This window comes from Protopterus annectens, chromosome 2.part1 (genome assembly GCF_019279795.1).
Source record: "Protopterus annectens isolate FY-2018-M chromosome 2.part1, PAN1.0, whole genome shotgun sequence".
NCBI classification, from domain to species: domain Eukaryota; kingdom Metazoa; phylum Chordata; order Ceratodontiformes; family Protopteridae; genus Protopterus; species Protopterus annectens.
Genome location: NC_056729.1, coordinates 1,405,406,149 through 1,405,431,404, shown reverse-complemented (window position 1 = coordinate 1,405,431,404; position 25,256 = coordinate 1,405,406,149). Strand labels below are relative to the sequence as shown.

The 25,256-nt window shown below is 42.0% G+C and overlaps 1 protein-coding gene across 1 annotated transcript in view; it reads left to right on the top strand.

Moving 5' to 3' along the window:
- ASXL2 (ASXL transcriptional regulator 2) overlaps positions 1–25,256 on the top strand; it is a 2,483,396-nt gene that overhangs the window by 1,924,069 nt on the left and 534,071 nt on the right. Inside the window, exon 6 of the mRNA XM_044062884.1 lies at positions 5,554–5,689. Within this exon, the coding sequence (XP_043918819.1) occupies positions 5,554–5,689 (136 nt within the window). The remainder of the gene's footprint in view (positions 1–5,553; positions 5,690–25,256) is intronic.

The following is a 25,256-nucleotide window of genomic DNA, read 5'->3' as shown; positions in this document are numbered from 1 at the left end:
AGGGCCAACCAAATACTACATATTGCATTTTTTTTGTCCTGGCAAGGTCAACCAGATATTTTCTGTAATTTTTTTTCCTGGCAGGTAGACCAGATAATTTATGTATTTAATTAGTTATTATTTTTGGCAGAATCAACCAGATACTGTTTAAAATGAAAAGGTGGACTGGTTACATATTTGTTCTTTGTTTCTAACACCCTGGGCCTGGGGTTTGGCAGGGTCAACCAGATCATAATAGAACATGAAGTCTGCAGTGAGCTGGCTGTTTTGGGGGCAGTTTGTGATTTTCTAACACTCCTGGCATCATCATCCAGATACTAGTGGTAGGTAAGCTTAGGTAGTGTGTGTGTTTTGGGGGCTGTTGATGACTTTCTTGTTTTTTTTAATAAACTATCCTGGGAAGGTTGACCAGATACTAGGGATGCAATGTGTTTTGGGGCTGTTGACTTTTTGGGTATTTGTTTGTAATACACTGGCATGGTCAACCAGATACTAGTGGTCTGTGTGTTTTGGAGGCTGTTGATGGCTTTCTTTTTTTTTTTTTGTACTGTGCTGGCAAGGTTGACCAGATACTGGCAATGCAGTTTTTTTTGGGGGACTGTTGTGTTTTTTTTATACTGTAATACACTGTCTGGCATTGTCAACCAGATACTAGTGGTCTGTGTGTTTTGGGTGCCGTTGATGACTTTATTATTATTATTATATTTTTTTAAATTTAATATCCTAGCAGGAGTCGAAGATATACTAGGTCTGAAGTGTGTTCTAGGCAGCCGTAGGATGAAATGTTTTTCTAACCTAATATCGTTTTGTAGGTCAAGATAAATAGGACTGTCTGTCAATGTATTGTTGTTGAAACAAGCTGTACTCTTGCATGAGTACAGTGTGTATGGGTGAACTGCAGTAAGATCACATGCAAGTTCTTGACTATGTGATGTGAAAGAAATACAGTAATGCAACCATGGCCTTTTTTTTTGTTATTTTAAACATTGTAAGCTCAAAGCAGGTTCTCTGGGTATGCAGTTGGAATGGGGGCAATGCTTATGTGCAAAGAGAATGACTGCAGTTCTGTCTTGCTTTGCAAGAGTAATGTGCCTTTTAATGAAGTAAGATCGACCACAAGCTCTGAACTCAAGTATTCTTTGTGTGGAAAAAAGTATACTTAATTAATGACAGTGTCATCTTTTTTTTTTGCTGCTTTTGTTTTTGTTTTTAACCTCGCAAGATTAAGTCATATACTGTAGATGGGGTTGTGAGTGGAGATTGGGGCTGTGTGAATGGAACAAATAGCTCAGCTGCTTACTGTTACAGTTCTGCAAAGCTAGAATTACAATACTTTTCTGTCTGTACTTTACGATAAGTGTAAAATAGTTAGCAAGGTTACAAGTAATTCTTAATGTGTTGTTTGATATCTGTTCATGTGTATAGTGAATGTTTGTTTAAAAATGTTTCTAATATATTGGAGCTTTTCTTCCCACACAAATATTGAATTTTTTATTTGTAAAACAAGGGGCGCACTAATAAGTTTTGCCTAGGGCACAAAATAACCTAGCACCGGCAATGTGTAAGGGCCACTAAAAACCCTCTTTAACCAAAGCCTCCAGATAGACTTTGTCCCAAAGGAATGGAGGACTGCAACAGTCGTCCTTCTGCATAAGGGGGGGTCCATCAACTGACCCAGGGAACAACTGTCTCATAAGCTAGACCATTCTTACCTACAAGGCCATGGTGAAAATTATCATGGAGTTGATCAGTAATGATATAGGAAATCTCCAAACACTGACCAGACTCAATTTGGCTTTGTCAAGGGATGTCTTGCCTGCTCAATCTCATGGACTTCTTCGAGAAAATCAACAGGGCCATGGATGAGTTTAAAATGATACACACCACTTTTATAGACCTTACCAAAGCTTTCAAAACAATCCCCCCATTTGGGATCATAGATAAACTTGCTGAGTTAGGCATAAACCCATACATCGTCAGATCAGTAGCAAACTGGCTCACTGACAGGGCACATGTCTGGATTTGTGAATCCACTTCTGTTAAGAAACCTGTTACTAGTGGTGTCCCACAGGGCATAATTTTGGGACCCCTCCTGTTTGGTACATCATTCTCTGACATGAAGGCCTATGTTGGGGGCCTCTGGCTGACCAAGTTCACCAACAGCTATAAGCTGGGAGCAATCACTGAATCCCAAAATGATGTTGATATCCTGTAAACTTGCCTAAAAATGACAAACAAAGGGGTGACAAAACCATTGTCTGAAGCTAAATGCTAAAAACGGCACAATCATACCCTTCAGTAAATCAAATATCCCTGCAATTTATAATATTAATAGCACACCCCTCAAAGTAGTCCCAGTGGTGAGGGACCTAGGAACACAGATAGACAGTAACCTAAACTTTGATCACCAGGTAGCTACAGTAGTGAGGAAATCCTTCTGTGTGGCTCAACTTGCAAGTAAAGCCATGGCATCAAGTTCAAAGGAAGTCATAGTGCCATTGGGGTCTATGTTAGAACATCGACTTTTTAAAACGTCGAATGTTCTAATATCAACCCCTATTCAGCGAATGCTGACAATATCGAACATGCAGAACAGCGATTTTTTTCCCAGGGAAAAAATTTGCTGTTCCGACACACACACACACACACACACACACACACACACACACACACACACACACACACACACACACACACACACACACACACACACACACAACACAAACACACCAAACAAACAGCAGTCCACACGCATACACCTAAAAATCCCACATCTAACCTTACACTAAACTGTACGCACACCACTAGCTATCCACTTACCTTAACCCAAACCCTAATCCTAAGGTCGGTCACTATCGCACACTCACCTCACCCGCGCCCTAACCCTAACTCACCTACCCCGCCCTAACCCTCACGTCCTCACAATCGCATATTTACCTGACCCGCGCCCTGACCCTAACTCACCTACCCCATGCCCTAACCCTCACGTCCACACAATCGCACACTTACCTGATCCTGACCCGTAACTTTCCACCACAGTGCTGCACATAGCAAAGCCACAGGAACGGTCAACCGAATACCTTCCCTAGGAAAAAAATCGGTGTTCCGCAGCTTCGCTATTTTCAGCGTTCGCTGAATAGGGGTCGATATTAGAACATTCAAAGTTTTGAAACTTCAGTGTTCTAATATAGACCTGTGCCATTGTATTTAGACCTCATCAGGCCCATAATTTAATTCAGTGCTTCCTTCTGCATGTACCTAATCAGGCACTTGCACCAATTTGAGAGGCCTTAGAGGTTTCTCACTAAAAAAAAAAAAAAAAAAAAAGCAAAGAGTAAGACATGTCGTATGCAGTCCATCTAAAAGTCTTATCCCTTTACTCTGTCTCGTATCATTTATTGATAGGTGACTTATGCCTAACCTACAAGACATTCTTTGATCCATCCCTGATGAAAATCTTACATATTCACAATAAAAATTATACATGAGTTAAGTGTTCCATGGACCTGAACCTTTATTTGTGACTCTAACAGAACTTGGTGGAGAGACAGATTTGTATCCCAAAGGATACCACGTCTATGGAATATACTTCCCATCTTTGTAAAACAAAGCCTGTCCCTCAGTCTCTACAAAACAAGATTGGTTAAATGGATGGAGAACTGTAAATACACTCTTGGAGTACTGCCCATGACCCTTATGGACAAAGGCAGTCAAATTCTCTCCCGGGGCAATACCCATTTCCCTTACGGAGAGAGGTAGTCTGTGAAATGACTCAGGGCTCCAACATCCAAAGACCCACTACCCTGATACTACCCCATCCCATATCTGAGGTATTACTGGCTAGGCTTGTAAAGGCTGTTGTGCCATTAGCCTAGGAATGACCTATGAATCTATGGTTTATAATTGAAGTATTTAGGCAGATATTCTGAAGTTAGACGCAAATCAAGCAGTACTTACTAAAAAGAAAGAATTCGCTTGTCAAGAAAAAATAAAAGAAGGGAGTCACTCGAATAGCTACTGATAGTGCTGGACCCACCACAGCTACACGCCGCTGGGATACAGTGCTCCTTTGCTTCTTCTCTTACCCGAAGAAAAACAGTATCACCAATCCCAAGATGAGATGCAGAGCACAGACTGTTAGGTGATCCACAGTCTTGTCCAAGATGATGCAAGGGTCTGTAGGCTTGTTGTAGCCTACAGACACATACATTTCACATTATATAGGAGTTTTTGTAGTGTTTGTATTATTGTACTGTATTTTATGCACACCTGATGTCACATTTTGTATGTATATTTTTTTTTTAGTGCACACGGATTTAATTGTTTTAATGTTACCCTGTCTACATTCAATCTTACTATGTTCTGCATTTCACTGTGTAGTCATTTTGTATATAATATTGTTGACTGAAAGACTGTGATGTATTTTCTGCTCTTTGAGCTTGGATCGTGGCTGATAAAGATCAATGGAATAGTCCACTTACCTGGCGGTATTCTGGTTTTGACAATGTTGACTGAGATCTTGGAATTGATTTGTGTCACTATTTATTAAAAGTGTTTTGCAAATATGACTTTTGTTTTGATGTTGTACTTCTAACATTTTATCTAGGAAAAAGTGCAAAATAATGTATTTCCTCATTGTAACACCTTTGTTGAGTGTTTTAAAAGGTAGAGTAGTTAGTGTCTTTACAAGTCAGTGTGTTTTTAGGAGATATATGCCTGTTCCTGGTGTGCTGGGAGTGGCCTTGTATATTTTCATGTGTTGCTCTGATCACTGTACATGTCAGAGCTGGCAAACATATCGTAGTTATGTATGTAGTCATCATATCCGTTTGACAGCAAACCGAGAATTAGTATATATGACTCAGCTAAAATCTTTTTGACTTGTATGTGGGAGGGGAGAGAGCTTTAAAGACTTGTTTCATTTTTGACCACAGGACAAAGTATCTTGTGCTATGTGATACTTCTCAAGTCGGTACTGTATCAGTAAGTGATCCAGTGTGTTGGATTATTTTCTTACATGTCCTTTTTCCCAGATTCAAATGATTTTAAAACAGTACATGAATGCAGGGATTTTGATAGGCATACAGTTGTACTTGGACTAGGCAGCATTTGTAACAAAGTTGATGACTAACAGATTGCAGATTTAAATCTGTTTATGCTAGCAGTCTCATTTTAGCACTTCTTTTTTACCACTATTGTGGCAAAAGCTAGTTTTGGACGTCCAAATAGGACTTCTTAATATGGGTGTAAACTAGAGAAACATACATGGGTTTTTAAAACCAACTCAACTTTTATATGTGGTGTTTTACCAGGGCCTTCTTATTCAATGTTAAAGCTTTTAAAGAGGAAGCTTGTTGTGGCCATAGAAACATAATATAAAAAATCAAACCGTTAAGGCACATTTTGTAACTGTCACAGATGTGCAAGTCATTTTTTTTTTGAGAAGTACTAAAAGCACATGCAGATGCTATAGACTTCAGAGAAATGCTTCTTAATGACAAAAAACATTCACTCTGAGTGCCTGCCTGATGTATCTGTATGACTTATTTCTAGGCCTTAAAACAGCAGCAGCAACAGAAGAAACAGCAACAGCAACAACACAGGAGAGCAGGGATGCCAGTTTCTACAAACCAGCATATCATCTTAAAGACAGTCAAAGCAGCAACTGACCAGGCAGCTTCAAAAACTGGTAAGAACCATTTAAAGTGGCTTCAGGCAATAATCACATGCATGTAACTTTTCTGTGGCTTTCTTGAGTGTTATTCTGTCTTGTTTTTTTTTTTAATTTAAATATTTACTCATAGTTTACAATTGATTTTTTCTGTATGGCTTAGACTGGATGGGGCATAAAGTGGTAAGTATTTCTCCATGTCTTTTCAGTTTTGTTAAGTTGTGGGAGTTACTGGTACATCTGTTAGTCTCATTTAAGTCTAAGATTTAAATTTTCCATTGGTTCAGCCATTTTGAGTGGCTTGCTGCTTCTGTTGTAAAGACATATAGGCCAGAAATAAGAAGCACAACTAGAGACTCATCTGGTTTGTCAGTGCCAACCCCCAGATGTTTTCTTACCCATATGGGTTATTTTTGTGAATGAAATAGAGTGGGACATGTATACATCAGAAATATCCAATTCCACTGCTGCGGACTAGAAAGTTATACCTTTGTGTATAATAAATTGAATGGTTGATAAAAAAAAAAAAAAAACACCACGGTGGTGCAGCGGTAGCATTGTTGCCTCACAGCAAGAGGTTCTCCCATTCGATTCTTGGTTTGGGTTGGGAGTGCCTTCTGTGCGGAGTCTGCATGTCCTCCCTGCGGTGGAGTGGGTGTTCGAAAGACATGCGTTGAATGGGCGTGCCTTCATTGAAGGTTGGGCGTCGGGCTGGCAACTCGACACCATAAAAAAAGAACTGCCAATCATTAGTGGACCGGAGTTCCGCTGTGGCGACCCCTAACCGGGAAAAGCCGAAAGACAAACAACAACATAGAATTTATTTTATTTATTTCAAATTTGTTGACTGAGTAGGTGAACTGGTCCAAGGATCCTCTGCTGTCACGACCTGGGCCAGAGAAGTTTACATAGACATTGGCAATAACACGATTTTATGTATAGCATGGTACTGAATTTTCATTTAGGAAAAGATCATTTTGAATTTTTTGATAGGTGAATAGCTGAATTGATATTAACTTAAGCCAGTAGATGGAATGCATAATTCTTCTTTGCTTTTGTAGGTGCCTTGTCGTCGTACCACTCAACTGTACAGATTTTCGCAGAATGTCCAGATTTTTGCCTCATATTTTTGGTCTGTTTCTCATAAAATATGCGGCTTTCTTTTAAATTTATTGAATATTGATGGCACTAAATAATACTAAATAAAAACAAACATTTGAGTTTCAGACTTTATATCCTTCAGAAAATATGTAATAATGCAAAACCTTTTATTCTAGCAACTTTTTAAGTTTATAGGAACAATAATTAAATTCTGTCCTTATTTTTTGGGCTTTTGTCCCCCCATTCTTTCTGGCTTTGCCCAGATTTGTTGCACTAAGAGGTTGAGAGGTATTCTTGTAGCCCACATCTCTGAAGCACTTACAGGCATACTGTTTAATCAGATATTGTTTTAGTTTGAAGCTAGTAAGCTGTTTCTTATAGGAATTTGTTCCAAATGGAAGGTACATTTTTAGAGAAGGCTTTTTCAGTAGTGACTAAATTGTAAGGGAGTCTGGCTAACCGATATGTGTCTGTATTTCAAAGAGTAGAATTACAATCTCTATTAAAGAGACTGATCTTTAAAAGTTGGACAATATTCAGTATTACGTAATGGTACTAAGCAGTAGCTCATTTCTTGATGAAACTGTAAGCCAGCTACCATTCTTTATTGTAGTGTATGTGTTCTCTATTATTAATTAAGTTGATGAAGCAAAGTATTTTATTCTCAGTGGTTTGTAATGATGTAGTATTAGCAGCTGTGTTTGCAACAATTGGGGGCAGTCCATATTCAGTCCTAGGAATGAGTACATTGATGGCTGTGGAACATCTGGTTTCAAGAGTGAGGAGATTGGATAATCTATAGCAGTGGTGCACAACATCTGGACCCATGGCCAAATCCGGCCCTCGATGCAACACCGTCTGGCCTCCAGAGAGTAACCAAATTTTTTTTAAAAATGCTACGCCTTACTCCAGTCACGCAAACTTTCCAGCAGGTGCTCGCTTACCTAATTGACTGCAGTTGCGCAGACCTCTAATTTTAGCTGCGGAAGTAACTATTCTTTGTTTATAACTTGTAGTCTGTAAACAGTAGTAACTTTCTACAAGAGTTTGCATTAAGTCATGGCTGCAAGCCAGAATAAAGTTAAATGCAAAGTTGATGTAGAGAACAGGCAATTTCATGGCTGCTGTCTTAAGAAAAAATCCCAGTCACCTGTACCTGTTGTTAACTCGTAACGACTTACTATGTTTTAATGTGGACCACAGATGCAGTAAGAATTCATGTAGTGGCCCTCCCCAGAAAAAGGTTGTGCACCACTGATCTGTAGGCTGCTTTAGGTTGCCCATGTACATGGCTAACCTGTTCTTTATGCGAAGAGTAAAAAGAGATAAGGATTTAACACAATTCCTAAGTATTTTGAGAGGTAGTTGCAGACAAAATGATAAAAGAGGGATCAGTGATAGCAGGGATAAGGGCACATTTAATCTTTTGAGATGCACCAAACAGTACAATAGTAGTCTTGCTGGTTTTTACAAAGTTGTTGTTAGCTAACCAGTTCCAAAGGATTTCAAATTCAAACTGCAGCTTTGTAGAGATTTCATTAGCTGATTTCCCATGCCTAACGAACACTAGGTCATCTGCATGCATTATGCAGATGGGTGTGGGTAGGTCCCACAAGAGATTGTGAATAAATAATGAAAATAGAAGGGGTCCAAGAACATGTCCTTGTGGGACTCCTCAGGAGATTTTTCAGTTTAATTAGAAATCATAAGCTTGATATATAGTGTAGGATCAAATCAATAGGTAGTTGTGAAATCACTGTGGAACCACTGGAAAGAAGCCACTTTCTGAAAGCTTATTTAGTAATTGGTTATGATTGACTGTTTCAAAGGCTCTTTAGAGATCAAGAAATATTGCTCCACTCATCAGACCTTGATCCTTATGGTAGTAAATTTTATCAGTGAGCATATGTAGCTCAGTTAAGGTATGTAATTGGTATGGGAACTGTGAAGCTTTACGGCCAGTATATCATATTTAGAAAGGTGTTCTTGTATTTATTTGTAAATGACTTTTTCAAGTATTTTTGTGGTAAGGTATAAGTTAAATATAAATGTGAGAGATTGACTGAGAATAGGGCTGCCTACTCTGAGGATTTCTGGGTATAGAGAGTGGAAGAAGATATTGTAGTTGTATTTTATTGATTTTGTAAAGGATCTTTTCTAACAGTTTTTGCAGTCTTTTGTTGTCAAAAGTTTTTTAAGTGAGGGTATTGTATTAGTTTGTGAAGGGATGCAGAACATGTTACTGGTGGAGTATGACTGAAGTATGAACCACTGAAAGATGGGGTGTTGTATATGTTTCTAGCAATGTCATTAATCATAGCTAAGGAGAATTTGGATAGGACGGATTAATTGGGCCAGATGCTTTTGTTACAGTTGGATTTGATACATTGCCAAAATTGCTTGGGTCTACCAAGGTGCTTTAGTTGATGTTTTTATAGCAATTCAGCTTTGATTGATTTGATATCTGTTCTAGTTTGCTGCCTAAGAAGAAGACATTTGTTGTTTTTAAGTTTATTAGAAACATCGACTTTCCATTCTGTCCAGGCTGTCTCTGATTTTTTTTAAGATTGTTCAGCTCTTTGTTGAGCTGGCAGGAAGACCTTCCTTGACATCTTATAGTTTGGTGGGTATAGCCTATCTTATGGGTACAACCAGATTATAGAATGTTCGTAGGTGTTGGTTGATTTGCTGCACTGGTAAGGTGCGTGTCAGTCATGTGGCTGAGTTCATAAGTAGGATGGCTTTCATAGGCTGTGACTGCAGTGATTTTATTGATGTTTCATTTTTAGTGGAAGGATTGACATTACTTTATATGCTTAGTATATCTGATAGACTGTACTGCCTGGTGAAACAGTTCAGTTCAGTTTGCTACAGTGTGTTAGCAATGGTACTTTGTGTAAGGTACAGTAGAAAGTCAATTATCCAAACTTATTGGGACCTAGGGCAGTTCAGATAATCAAACATATAATTGAACCAGATAAAAAACTTCTAAAATCTTGTTTTTTTTCTGCATGTAAGGAATACACTTTTCGACCATTCAGTGATTCCAGTGGACAATAAAGAATATTTTTCATATAAGAGTGTGATACAAGCTCAAAAAACACACACAAGCAGATATGTATAACATTTACATATTCAGGTTTATGATTTTTCCCACCCAAAAACTTTGGAAGGCTGCGTTCGGACAACTGACATTTCGGATAATCGAAGTTCAGATAAGCTACTTTCTACTGTAGTATTGTACAGTGTGTATTGGCTAGATTTTGATGTATGTTTTAACAATGGTGTGGTAGGAATTTTTTGTAACATCAGAAGCAAATGCCAGTTAAGTCCCACCAAAATTGTTTTTTTAAGGATGAAACTTGTGTGTGTTTTCCTATATTTTTATTTGCAGACTACTTTTCTTAACCAAGCTTTTTGCAGCACCAGCTCTAAATGGTATCAGCTGTGAGATACCTGGGACTCCAGGTTGTGAATTACTTATTGCAGCAGACAAGAAGTAAAAGTTTGGACATTTAAATGCACCTTATGGTGCATTCGGTCTGAATAGTTAATTGCCATTTTCATATTGGGCAGGCCTTCATGCAGCTTAGCACCTATTCACTTTGAACTAAACTGTACATTTCTTGTTTATGAAATTGTTAGTAGTCTTTGCAAAGGCCAGTAGCTTAGTCCTTGATAGTAATGTATCCCTTATCATGTTTTTCTCTAAACTCTTTCCCCCCATATAATAAATATTAACCCACTTGTTTGACATTGTTTATAAAGCTTACAGTAACTTGCTCTTATTTCATACAGGGCAGGAAAAATGGTTTAGTCTCTCTACTTGGTTGTACAAAAACTACCAGTAGTAACATTAACATCCCAATCTTAGACAACACAAATAAGAGGAAAATGTTCATATCAAGAGGTTTTGTGCTATGTATTAGTTCTCATGCAGGTATCTGCTTCATATGTCGCATATAATCAGATGTGTGTTCCCATGTTTCTGAGTGGTGCATTTCTTGCAGCCCTTAACCTGCATCACCACTGAACAATTTTGGTATGAGAGTGCAAACAGTATGCTCAGTTCTATCTCATGACGTTATAACCTGCAGCTGCTTCTCTCCTGTGAACATGCCTAGATAGTATGTCTGATAATAGTCTCTCCTTTTAACCAAACATTGTTTTCATGCATATTTTGGGCTCACCCTTTTCAACTGAGAGTTCGAGAGCTGGTTACTAGGATTGTGTTTCATCTTTCTGTCAGTGTCGGTGGTGCGACAGGTAGCACACTTACCTTTGGTTCAGAAGGTTGTGTTCCCACACCAGTTGGATCGATTGCTGGCACTGTAGTGCAACATAAGGGGGTATTGTCCTCCTGAGTGTTCTGTCCTTCAGATGAGATAAGTTGGTGGTAGCAAAGGTGGATGTATTGAAAAAAGCCAGAGAAAATTTCTGATGCCCTGGCCAAATTTTCTCTAGTACTATAAACACCATCCCACCTCTCCCCTAAAAAGAGACTACTTCCCTAGTGGAACTAACCTGCTCAATAAAGCAGAAATAATGTTTTCTGTGCGAAGGCTACATCATGCCAGAATTCTCATATGCTGCCAACCCCTCAGCACAGTCCACAGTCACTAATTAGTCACTCTTAAACTGTTTTTTAATCACTTTGTTAGAGGAGAATTCACCAAATATTAATTTGACTTAACCCATCTTGATGAAACTGGCCTTTATGAATGTTGAACTCTTTCTCTAAGGCAAGGAAAACTATGATGTGATGTTAATCTTCTTTCCATTCCTCACTGATGGGGTTCGGTTCCAAGCCTTCGGAACCAAGCTGGCCTAGTACCAAGCTCGTGCTAGCCAAAAAACTCTCGAGCTAAGCTTCTACCCACAATGCCCTTCTTCCTATTACCTCAGATCTCGTTTGCTGCGTAGCTGTAAAGCCGTGTTTCAGCTGAGCTGTCAGCTAAGTGGAAACTTTTTGATATTTTGTGAGAAAATTGGTTTATTTTCTTATCGTTAGTGATTTATATTCATTGATCTTCACGTTTACAGTTAGATTTACCCCTTTTCTCTTTCTTTCTACCCATTTGGTAATCTTTTAAGTACCATTGGTGGTACGGCCCTCTCTCTTTACACTTGTGGTATTCCTTGAATACCATAGCTGGTATTTCTTCCTTTTCTGTCTAATTGTGTGTTTTTGCTCTTGGGATAGATACTGTATTTATTTGTTTAGTTTTAGACATAGAGTAAATAGGATTTAAGATCGTATTTGAAGACTTTGATTGTTGTGATAACTTGTCATGATGTCTGACAAGAAGGGTACTTCAGGTTTCAAGCACTGTACTTCATGTAATGGTAAACTTCCGAACAGTGACTCTCACAATGACTGTGTTTATTGCTTGGGGGTGCCTCATCTTTTGGTGCAGCCTCCCTGTGTAATTTGCCAAAGCTTTAGCCAGTGCACTCTGAATGAGCACAAGAATAAGTTGATTCTAAAGGGCCTACTTAAATTGACCTTTTCAGGGGCCCTTTCTGCGATGGAGATCTCAACCCCTCCTAGGAAAGATAAAAGGAAGTCCCAGTCGGTTCCCTCTTCACCCTTGGGTGACCAGGGCACGTCTGTCAAACCTAAGGTACAAAAACTTTCTTTGGAGCATAAATCTGCCTGATCGGCTCCGACCTCATTTGCTCCAGGCACTATGACTGTTAATATATCAGCACCAGCTTCAGCACCGATACTGTTTCCGGCACCGACCACAAACCTGCCTACTACAACTTCGGCACTGGGTGCCACTTCGGCACAGTGCATTCCTTCGATGCCTATCTCTGCAATGAGGACTCAACCTCCCATATCGGCTCCGAGTGCCCCTTTGGCACCAAGCTTTCTTACGGCTCTGACTACACTAGTTTTGATTCCACTGCTGCCGGTCTCCAAACTTGAGACTTCGGTACCGGTAGAACCCGCACCACAGATCTGTTACTCTCTGTCCATAGACCCATTTCTAGGCCAAGTGTATAGCCCATTCCTAGCTCGACCATACTCCCTGTTGGGAGTATCCACTAGATCCACCAGGAGCCTTTCAGAACTTGATGTGGTGCGTCTTGTGGATCAGCTGCTGGCAGCCAGGGGGATACCCATGCCTTCCAGGACCCATCCCCCTATGGGATTTGGGTTGGTTTCTCCATGGACTCCATCCTGTTCTCCTCCCTTGACCACCTCTGTTCCAAAGCCCCCTGCTCCGACATCTCTTTTGGAACCCCCCCTTTGTCTCGGCGCCAGTAGTGGACCTCACTTTGGCTCCGGGACCGTCCCTTTGGTCCTCGGTTCCTATTGAACCAGTCCTTCCTCAACCCCGTGATTGGGCTGCTGGCTCTTTGGTTGGTGGCACAGTCTCAAGTGTTTTCTAGGTTCCATCTTTGGTACCGGGAGCTTTGTCTGCTCCGATCCTGCTTGAGGCTCCATCCTCGGGAGTGGGTTTGGCAGAGCGGTGTGACCCCAGTTCCGAGGTTGTCCTTCTTGGTTTCAGGCTCCCATCCCTCTTCGGGCGGACCTGCTTTCCGTGCGATGGAGAGGGCTCTTGCTTCTGGAAGCATTCTACTAATGCCAGAACCTCAGTTTCCTCCCCCCTGAGCTACAGCTGCCACAGGCCACTTCCCCGGGACTCCGGGCAGGGAAACCTCAGGAATCCCCTGTACAGGACACCCACTCTTCCTCCTCAGAAGCCCCCACTGAGGAGCCCCCGTGGAAGACATCGTGTAAGAGGAAGCACATAGACTGTCCTGAGGAGTCTCTTACAGAGGACATGGATTTCGATGATGGTGAAGGATCCCCAAGGTCACCTCCTGATAATGTCTCCTTTGGAGACGTCCTTGAAATTCTGAAACAGAGGGGTGAATGGAAGCCCACCAATCCTTCTTCTGAGGAGTCCATGTTCCTGCAGTCTTTCCGTGCCCGGCCTTCTACCTCTTGGGTGACCCTGCCTGCAGTTGAGCTAGTTCAGCTCACAGTGCAGCGTGCCTGGAAGAACCCTGACTTTGTTGAGGCGATCCCTCGGAGACCCGACAAGATTCTCTCCCCACCCAAGGAACACCCACATTGGTCCAGAGGTTTACCAGTCGATGCTATGGTGGTGGCGGCAGCCATTAAAAAGGACCTAGCTAAAGAGACTCCTACAGTCCACCTGCCCAACAGAGAGTCCCTGGCCGTGGACAGATTGGGAAAGCGAGTTTTTGCATCAGTGACCTTTGCCATATGGTCCCTGAACTACTTGGCACACTTTACGAGGCTCCAAAGAGACTTGATTTCTGAACTCTCTGGAACAGTCGCAGGGCAGGTGTCTGACGAGGTGAGGGACAAAGTTTGCTTGCATTTCGCAACCCTGGAATCGATCTCCAACTCATCCATGAAGTTGCTTTCACACACAACTGAAGGAGCGGCTAGAGCTGCGGGTTCAGGCATAGTTATGAGACGTCACACCTAGATGCACATTTGTGACCTCGCAGACCCCTTCAAGTCTTCCTTTTTGAATGCTCCCATCGAAGCATCTTCCCTGCTTGGCTCCAAGGTAAAGGACATGCTGGCCATGTGTAAGCAGGATGGTAAGACCCTGTCTGCCATAGACCTACATTTTTCCAACCCTCAACTTTCCTTTTCCAGGAACCAGAGGAGTGGGAAGATGTGGCACAAAAAATCTCAAGATAATTTCCATGCCGCACATGGTGGTGATACCCCCAGGGGTAGAGGGGTAACAATTCCAGAAGATGCCCCTTTCGAGGCAGAGGGGTCCACACAACCAAGGCTCCAGAGACTCCTTCTCTGGACAGCCTTACCGGCACTCCTGAAGAGCAGCCCGATTGCTTGCCTCTGGAAGCAGTCGGGTGTCATTTCTCTCTGCACCAAGGTGCCTGGCACTCTATCACCACCGATCATTCGGTGCAGAACATCATTACCAGAGGTTACACCATTTCCCTCACCCTCATATTTTATCCAGAACTTCCAACAAAACTTCCCAACATTCCACCCAGTCAGAGGGAAGAAGCAGCTTCAGAAGAAAAAAAAAAGCCATCCAGCTAGTCCCCCCAGACCAATGCGGATCCAGATTTTACTCAAGATTCTTTTTGGTGCCAAAAAAGACAGGGGACTGGAGACCCATTCTGGATCTCAGCAGTTTGAATAAACATGTCACCCAAACCAAATTCCGGATGGTCACGGTTCAGTCCATCCTCTGTTTTTTCAGGGAGGGTGATTGGATGTGCTTGATGGATTTTTATTTATTTAACATTTGTTAACTGGGGAAGTCCAACTTGAACAAAGCCAATTTTCAGTGGATGCCCGGGGAGAAATGCTTCAGATGTATGTCTTTGTAATGTGGGAGGAAACCGGAGCACCCGGAGGAAACCTGCATGAACACAGGGAGGACATGCAGACTACACACAGAAGGCACCCCAGCCGAGAATCGAACCGGAGAACCTCTTGCTGTGAGGTGAGAATGCTATTGCCGCACCACTGCACTGTCCAGATCTCTGCGATGTGTATTACCACATCAAAATGGACAAATGCTCCAGGAGTCTGCTTCGCTTCCAGCTAGGAGCCAATCATTACCAGTTTCGCACCCTGCCGTTCGGTCTCTCTATATCCCCCAGAGTGTTCACAAAGTGCATGGCAGTGGTCACAGGTCACATGAGACTGCAAGGATTCCAGGTGTTTCCGTATTTGGACGATTGGCTTCTTACCACCCTCACCAAGCATCTTCTGATAACAGCCCGCCAATACACCCTTTCTCTGGCAGAAATTTTGGGGATAACTGTGCACTGGGAGAAATTCAACCTTACTCCGGTCCAGCAGATAGAATTCATCGGAGCAGTCTTCGACACCCGATACTGTCTGGTGTCACTCCCAGCTCGCAGACTCCAGAGGTTGAGGCTTCAGTTCTGGGTGATACTCTGTCAAAGTAAAGTCTCGGCGAGAGAGGTCCTTCAGGTCCTAGGATCCATGGCAGCCTCCATACCGATAGTGCCTCTTGCAAAACTGCATATGCGAATCCTCCAATGACTTCTCTGTCAGTGGTTCCCAAACTATCACCCCCTATGTTTTCAGATCTGGATAACCAACTCTTGCAAACAGGACCTTCTTTGGTGGATGAGACCAGACACAGATCTTTGGAGCCACCAATTCCAGCCCCCTCAGCCCAAAGCCATTGGGACAATGGATGTTTCACTGACATGGTGAGTGGGGGCTACTTCCAGGGAAATACAGTCCAAGGCACATGGTCCACGCTGGGGGCCAATCTGCATATCAACGGTCTAGAACTGAGGGAGGTGCTGTTAGCATTGCAAGCATTCTATCTGATCATCCCCTCTGGAATGATTGCAATTCAGTCAGACAGTATGTCAGTAGTCTGGTATATCATCAAGCAAGGAGGAACCATATCCTACCCCCTTTGTCGAGAGGCCATCAGGATTTGACAATGGGCGATAGATTCCAACCGCTTTCTTATAGCAAGGCATATCCGGGGGAGCTCCAATGTGATTGTGGACAAGCTGAGAAGATGTATTCTCTTGCCCCATGAGTGGTCTCTCAAACCCGGAGTAGCGGCAGAAATTTTCAGCTGTTGGGGCCAGCCTTGCTGCAACCTCTTCGCCTCCCCTTCAAACAGCAAATGCAGCAGCTATTTTGCCCTGTTCCCCCCAAAGGGGGAGTCCCCACGGGATGCTTTGATTCACTATTGGCCCACGAGACTTTTCTATGCATATCCCCCATTCCTCTGATTCCACAGTTCATAAAGAAAGCCATTCAGTTGAAATGCAAAGTGATCCTCATAGCCCCATTTTGGCCTTGACAAGTTTGGTTCCCCTTCCTTCTGCCTCATCTGTTGTACCCACTGTGGATTCTGGATCCTATTCCAGATCTGATCTCTCACCCCCGAGGGTTGACTCATCCGAATCTGTCCAGCCTGAAGCTGACAGCTTGTTTTCTCCACTTCCGCTAGTTGCCAGGCAGGAAGACCTCCCCTCTCCTGTTCGTGATATAATTCTGGCTTCTCATAAACCATCCACCAGAAGACTATAGCGGGACAAATGGAAAAGGTTCTGTATTTGGTCAAAGGAAATTATGCTAGATCTGTTTTTGGCTCCAGTCACAGTGGTCTTACAATATCTGTCTTAAGTTTTTTGAAGATGGACTCACAGCCTCTACCATATGAGTACATCTGGTGGCGATTTCAAATTATCATAATGGACTGGATGGTACTCTGCTCATATCACTGCATTTATGGAAAACCTTTCTCAAAGGAGTTTCTCACATTAGACCTCCAGTCAGACAGCCTATAGAGCCATGGAACCTCACACTAGTTCTCCAGTCTTTGCCTTAACCCTCCCTTTGAACCCGCAGCGAATTGTGACCTCAAATACTTGTCATGGAAATCCCTCTTCTTGGTAGCCATCACGTCAGTCAAACGAGTTTCAGAGTACCAGGCATTGTGCTCCAAAAGACCCTGTCTAATTTTTCACAGGGACAGAGAATCACTCCGGACGAACCCATCCTTTCTCCCCAAAGTTGTTTCTGAGTTTTCCATCAATCAGTCTGTTGATCTTCCAGTATTTTTCCCAAACTTTTCTAATAAAGGAGAATAATGCCTACATGCCTAGGATGTACACAGGCAATTGTGATTCTATTTAGACAGGACCAAAACAATACGTAAGACTGACCAACTGTTCACTTCTTTTTCTGGGCCTAGAATGGGAAGCTCTGTCTCCAAGGTCGCTTTATCGAAATGGCTAAGGGACTGCATACGTTTCACTTATTCATTTGCAAAAGAACCTATGCCACAGAATATTAAAGCCCTTTCCACAAGATCTATGGCAACGTCTGTAGCATTCCATTCCAGGGCTTCTATGGATGACATTTGCGCAGCAGCCACTTAGGCTAAACCCCACACTTTTATCAATCATTTCAAATTGGATGTGGTCTCCAGAGGGAGAGCTGCCTTCATCTCAATGGTTCTCAGGAACGTTCTTCCAAAAGGGCCACCCAAGGGTGATAAGGCAGCTGGGGGATTCTGTCCCATCGGTGATGAATGGAAAGAAGATTAACAACATCAGATAAAGAAGTTATGTCTTACCATAACTTTCCATCTGTGTTGTTCATCTTCCTTCATTCAACACTCCCCACCCTCCTTCCCCCGCCAAAGGCTCCTGCTGGATACTTTGGGTCCAAGTGGTGTCTTAGGCCATTTGTGCAGAAATGGTCTCTGCTTTACTTGTATAACATGGGCAAACTCGATCTGAGGTAACAGGGAGAAGGGCATTGTGGGTAGAAGCTTCGCTTGAGAGTTTTTTGGCTGGAGTGAGCTTGGTACTAGGCTGACTCGGTTCCGAGGGCTCGGAACCGAACCCCATCGGTGATGAATGAAAGAAGATGAACAACACAGATGGAACGTTATGGTAAGACATAACTTCTTTTTTTTTCATTATGGAAAATGATTGAATATATACTTTTTCTGTCTGTGGGGCTGTATTGGTGTTTGTGTGTACAGCTGCAAAAGTATTTATGTTTGTAGTATTTGTGTATTTGTTAATTGAGGTAGAACACTAATCCAATGGGACCATTTTTATGTTCAGTCTGGGGACAAAGGAAACCAAGCGAACAGTATAACTGTTCCTATATAACTATACAAAAAATAACACCCAGGTTAGTGCAGTAAATTATTTCAACTGTCAAACACTAACAATAAACTAGTTTTCACGTGACTATATGATAAATGTCACGTTGGTTGATATATTTATTTAACATTTGTTTACCGGCAAAGTCTGACTTGGAATGAGCCAATTTTCAGAGGAGGCCTGGGGAGGAATGCTCCAGACGCATGTCTTTGTAATGTGGGAGGAAACCAGAGCACCCAGGGGAAACCCACACGAACGCAGAGAGGACATGCAGACTCCACACAGAAGGCACCCCACCCAAGAATCGAACCAGACAACCTCTTGCTGTGAGGTGATAACACTAACTGCTGCATTGATGCAGAACTTTAACTAAACACACATTTATGCTGCAGGTAAATCACTAAAAACACAGACGACACCTCATCCTGGAACTAAACAAGAGCTCCAAGCATATCTAAGCAAGTCACAGTCTAACATTTTCTTGCCCATCTGGGTGATTTTAAATGCGATTCTTCTTCTTTTCCCCAGAAAAAAAAATATGATTTTGCTTATTTTTGTTCCACACCATATGTGGATGCCTTTACAGCAGCATTCCAAAACAGTATTGCCACCTGAAAAAAATATTGCCTATAAACTAACTTTTCCATTTTTGTTTTGGACAAAATACATTACTATGGATTCATTTACAACAATATTCCAAAACTGTGCTGCCACCTGACAAATATTACCTGTAAACTAACTGTTCCATTTTTTGAACAAAGTTCATCACTTTTTTCAACACCCATGTGGCCTTCCTGCTCACCATAGTATTGTAGAAACTTTGCAGTGTATAACTGCACACACACACACACACACACACACACACACACACACACACACACACACACACACATGGACATCAGTTGTAGCAGCTTGTATGACTCTGTACACCTTGGATGGCTGTTTGTGATCAAATGAATGAATAATGACCATTAATGTATTTCAGTTTGCTGCTGTCAGAACCATCAAGTGAAACCCATTGCACCTCCACTGCCCTCTTAGCATCTTAGTTCGAAAGTCAGAAACAAAGACCCAATATTAGTGATAGATTTTAAAGATTATTGTTATACTTAGAAAAACTGCTAAAATAACAAGTCTTGCATTAGCAAACATTTTCTTAAGGATATGAAGTATGATGCTGACATGTCTAAGATGTGTGGGGCAATGGTTGTAGAAAACTTATCACTAAGGCCTACATACTCCAGCTATGGTGAGATGTTTGAGGCTGAAGTTGGATGACCTGCATCCCTTTTAGCCTTTTTCTTAATGTACTTCCTCCTAGGGCAACATTGGAGGCCAGGGATGAATTTAAGGATGTCATGCCAGAATGGATACATTTCTCAGACTTTTTTCCTGTCTAAATAATGCTGCCTAGTGCTAAGAGTCTTAGGAGTAAATTCCTGTCAAATGCTACATCCCTTATTGCCATGCTCAAGACCTAAGCAAAAGACAAAGTAGATGTGGAAGTCTGTGTGGATTCTGCCTACCAGAAAGCATCTGCATGTCTTGGCGCCTGACATACCCTAAAACATGCTGGATGTCTGACAAACTAGAGAATGCAAGGTTGTCAACAATAGCAAAAGTAATAACTAGAAAACAGTAAGAATATTTCCCTTTGGTGTGTTTATATGTACTGAGTTCCAGAGTAGGCTGAAAAACATTGAACTGTGGGCACAATCAAAACATTATATATACTGCAGGTTGTGGCAAGAAAGATCTAAAATGACATGGGTGGACATTGATTTTATACTGAGAATATCCTGATGTCCTTGAGGAGTAGAAAATTGTCACACTTTTAGGAGGACGCATGGTAAGCTATTGAGGCTGGGCTGGACAGCATGCTTTCAGGGCCAGAAGACTTGGTAGCTATGAATAGCAGTAATCTAAACAAGGAACCTTAGGTTTTATATCACACTTTTCAACATTACATCTTTACAAATGTTTCCAAAAAATACAGTTTATGAATATATATACTGTAAAATTAGCAAGACCTATTAGTTTATTAAGGCCTTGGAAAGATGATTTGTTAGAAATACAGCATCGTAGAACATGGGATAGTATTGTATATGAAGGTAGCAGATTCCAAGCTAATGAAGTAGGTAGATCACTGCATAAACTGAAAATTCTTAGATATTATCATAACTGAGTTAATGATGTGCTGCTACCATCACTGAGGCTCAAAAACACACACAGTACTATGTTAGATTATGATGATCATAAGAAAAAATGGGTTTTAATATTCTGTGGCATAGGTTCTTTGTTCTGTCTCCCCCAATGGCCACGGTGACTACAGGTGCCTGCCAACTGGGGGAACATTTCTTGGGAAGGACGGTCCAAGGCATGTAGTCATGTCAGGAGACTAATTTGCATATCAGTGCCCTAGAGATAACAGCAGTCCTATTAGCGCTGCAAGCATTTCTAAATGTTCTCTCTCTGGGGACTATTGCAATTCAAACCAAAAACATGTCCATAGTCTGCTACATCAGCAAACAAGGGGGAACTTGATCTTATCCTCTTTGTCATGAAGCTATGAGAGTGTGGCAGTGGGCGATCTCCGCCAACTAGTGGCAATGCATAGTCTGGGGAAATCCAGCGTACTAGTGGACAAACTCAGCAGGTCCATTCTGATGTCTCATGAGTGGTCTGTCAGTCAGTCAGTGGCAGAGAAGATTTCCCTTTGTCAGGCCAGCATTGCTGCGATCTCTTTGCAGCTGCCCACAACAACAAGTGCAGCAGGTATTTTGCCCTGATCCCCCCTTAGGGGGAGTCACTGAGAGATGCTGTAGTCCACGTTTGGCTCTCTGGTCTCCTTTACACCTGTACCTCGGTACCTCTCATTCCAAGATTCTTACAGAAAGTCAGTCGTTTGAAGAGCTCAGTTATTCTCATTGCTCCATTTTAGCCTCACCAGGTGTGGTTCCCCTTCCTTTGGTCGCATATTTTGCTATCCTCCTTGGATACTGGACCCAAGTCCACGTCTCCTATCGCATCCCGATATTTGAGGCCTAAAACTAACTGCATGATTTCTTTAGTTCCATTAATAGCTAGTCAGCCCAAGCTTTCCTCCCCAGTTCGTCGTATATTTTTGTCTTCCCAGGAAGATTCTAATAGGAAGATTTACAGGAGTAAATGGAAAAGATTTTCAATCTGGGTCCTGAAAAATGACATTGACCCTTATACTGACCCTATTTCTTTGGTACTGGTGTTTTTAGCTTCTCTTTTTTCAAGAAGGTGCTAGTTTTTCCACAATCAAAATGCAGTTGACAGCCATATCAAATTTTCATTAAGGAGACAAAGCTTCTTGTTTGGTTTCTTCCAAGCTGTGCAAGGCTTTCCTAACAGGCATCTTCTTGCTCAGACATCCAGTGAAATATGTGTCACCTCCTTGGGACTTGATAGTAGTACTTTCAAGGTTTAACTCAACAACCTTTTCAACTTTCAGCAAAAGCTGATTTAAAATTCCTGTCTTGGAAAACAGCTTTTTTATTTGCTATTACAGCTGCAATGAGAAGGCTCTGTTATCCAAATCCCCTTACATTATTTTTCAGAAAGATAGAGTTACTTTACAAACCAGTCCATTCTTCTTATCAAAAGTAGACTCTGAATCGAACATCAATCAAATAATTCATTTTCCAGCCTTCTTCCCTAATTTTTCGAATAAGGGACACATTATATATATTTTTAGGTGTACATAGGCAACTACGTTTCTATTTAAACAGGACAAAAGATTTCAGAAAAACAGACCAGTTGTTTGCTTCTCTCCAAATAGACTAGGATCTCTATTTTCTAAAGTTACCTTGGCAAATTGGATAACTAGTTGCATTTCCTTTGCATATTCTCAGCAAGGTTTCTCCATACCAAAATCCCATAAAGCTCATTCAACTAGATCCATGGCCACTTCTGTTTTAGAACTTCCATTGATGATATTTGCGCAGCGGGTACCTGGTCTAATCCCCATACCATTATTACTCATTGCAAGCTAGATTCACTTCCAGAAGCAGAGCTGCTTTTGGTTCGGCAGTTCTCTGGAATACCCTTCTATTGAGAGCCACCCAAGATTCACATAGCTGGGGATTCTGTCCAATATGATGAGGAAGAAGGAAAAGAACATCAGTTACTAAAATTATGTACTCACCATAGCTATGCATCTGGGTTGTCGATTTTCATTATTCACCAGCTCCCCTCCCTCCTTCCCCTTTCCTATTATCTTCTGAAATGACCTGATGGACTTTTTGGAACCTGTTGTTCCAGGTGTGAACTCTAGCTTTACAATTATTTCTTTTTTTCCTATTATATCTTAGGATATATTAGGCTGCAAATTTGATCTGAGGTATTATGGGCTGACTAGGGCATTATGGGTAGAGGGAGGAGCTCAAGAATTGGATCCTTAAGACTGTGGAATACATCCGAGTTGGATCCGTAACCCATATGTTGAGGAAGAATGAAAATGGACAACACAGATGCATAAGCTTTAATTTCCATACTATGCATTAGGTTCTTGCTTTTTTGAAATGGATTTTAATTGCACAATGACTTTGTGAATACACATTGTATTGTATTTTTTTTTGTATATTGCCTACATATTTGAAGGTTTTCTCACCAGGCCTCCACTGAAAGTCTTTTATTTTCTCATTCTGGATTTTCCCAATAAACAAATGCAAATATATATATATATACATACATACATACATGAATAAACATATAAATTATTTTGTGTATATTGATCCCAAATATACAATTTATTTTTATTTACTTTACTTCCTCCCCTTTACAGATCTCACCTCCATTTAGTTAATTTATTTTCCAGTGCTGAATATAGCCTCTAAAGTTTGTTTTAGTCTTTAATTTCCATTTTCCCTGTTATTGATTGTTCGGCTGTCAACAGTATTAAATGTCATACTTCTCTACAGTTCTAACCCTAAACATCATTTCCTTAGTTACAACAAGTTGTTCCTTTAACAATTGTATCAAAGCATTCTTTAAGGAGCTTTTAAAATCAGTTCTACTGTGTAAATTCCCTACATCTTATATGAGACTTGGAGAGGTGTGGAGCTGTGGGTAACTAGCTTGTCATCAAAAAGGAAAGAGAATTCAATTATTCTAATTATTTAACTTCTGCTTAAATATTTAAGTTGTAGTTATGGTGATCTTTGTGGTGATATTACTTTGTATTTTTTCACTCTGTTCCATCTTATTGCATTATGTTAAGTTGTCCATCTCGCCTTCATTCTTGCTGGATGGGTTCGGAGCCGACCTCGGCTCCGACTCGGCCACTCTAAAAGCTCGAGAGTTGGTTCCACCGGCTCGAGGCTCCCCTTATATCCCACAATGCTAGGCGTGTATTACCTCAGATCTCGTTTGCCGCTACAGCTATCGAGACGTGTTGCTTCACCGGCTTCAGGTTAGTGTAGGAACTAGTTTAAAAAAAGTTCAGTTAAAACCCTTTAATTTAGTTTTCCTTACAGTTTCCCCTTACCTTAAAGGTCTTTTATCCCTTTAATCTAGTTTTTCTTTAATTTTTACCTTAAGAACTTATAGTTCTTCCCTTAGGCCTTCGGGCCCTCCCATTCCCTTGGAGTGTGTGTGTTTTCTGTAGGGATTTTATACAGTAAACAACTAATTTTCTTAGTTTAATTTCTATTTTTAGTTTTATAAGTGTAATCGGTGTGCTTGTGTTTGTGTGTGGTTACACTTGTTCCTTGTTATGTCCATGATTCAAAGGTCTCAGGCTTCAAGAAGTGTGACTCGTGCTGTCAGAAAATGTCTCTGACAGACGGTCACACTTCTTGTGTGTACTGCCTGGGACCTTTACACCTGCAGGACTCTTGTGCTGTATGTCATGGCTTCAGCCCTAGAGTCCTGCAGGAAAGAAAAACAAGCTCATTTTAAGGGGCTTGCTTAAGCCTGAGGGTCCCCTACTGCTACCGGGTAAACCCTCTAAGGCTCATAGGTCCTCGACTCCAGCTTCTGAGTCGACGCCTAAGGCTTCGAAGCCTACTAAGACATCGGCTCCGGCTGGAGCCGATGAGACTCGAACTGCTACTTCTGTGGTTCCCTCGGCTCCGGCCGGAGCCGAGGCTTTAGAAATTTCTGAGTCGGCTCCGATCAGACCATTGGAACTGACATCTAGAAAGAGGTCCAGGTCACCGTCCCTTGGCTCCGTTCATTCGGCTCCAGCATCTCCCTTGCTGTCTGAACGGAGCCATAGATAGATCTCACTCCTCTAGATCATCGAGGCTTTCGGATCATGATCTTCAGAGGGTAGTGAGTCGACTTCTTAAGTCCGAGGCACTGGCCCAAATGCTTCAGAGCCCGACTCATCAGTCGAAGCTTGACCCTATTCCTCAAAATGTTCCTCCTCCGACTCCTTTGAGCTCGGAGCCGGGGCGTTTCGGACCCGAGACTGTGATAGCGTCGGAGCCGATACAATTGTCTTCGGCTCCGTCGTCGGCTCCGATTTCTTCCTTGGAAGAATCTCGGCGCCGGACTTCCCTCGTCGGCTCCGAGGGGGTGAGTGGCATCGGACCCTTGTCCGACCCCGCTCTCCCTCTCGGTGCTTCGGCGCTGGTGAATTCAGCTCCGACATCGGCCTCGGAGCCATCGCTGTCGGTGCCGAGGGAGGTTTTCAGCTTTTCGGAGCGGGGACCTCTGGCTCTGCCTGACAGAGGCTAGTTCGAGGTCATGCGGAGTGTGTTGGAACCTGGTTCAACTCCACAGTCGGCTCCGTCCGTCCCTCCCTCTTTGGTGCCTCAGGTTATGTCTACTCACTCCCTCATCCCGGACCGCAGAGAGC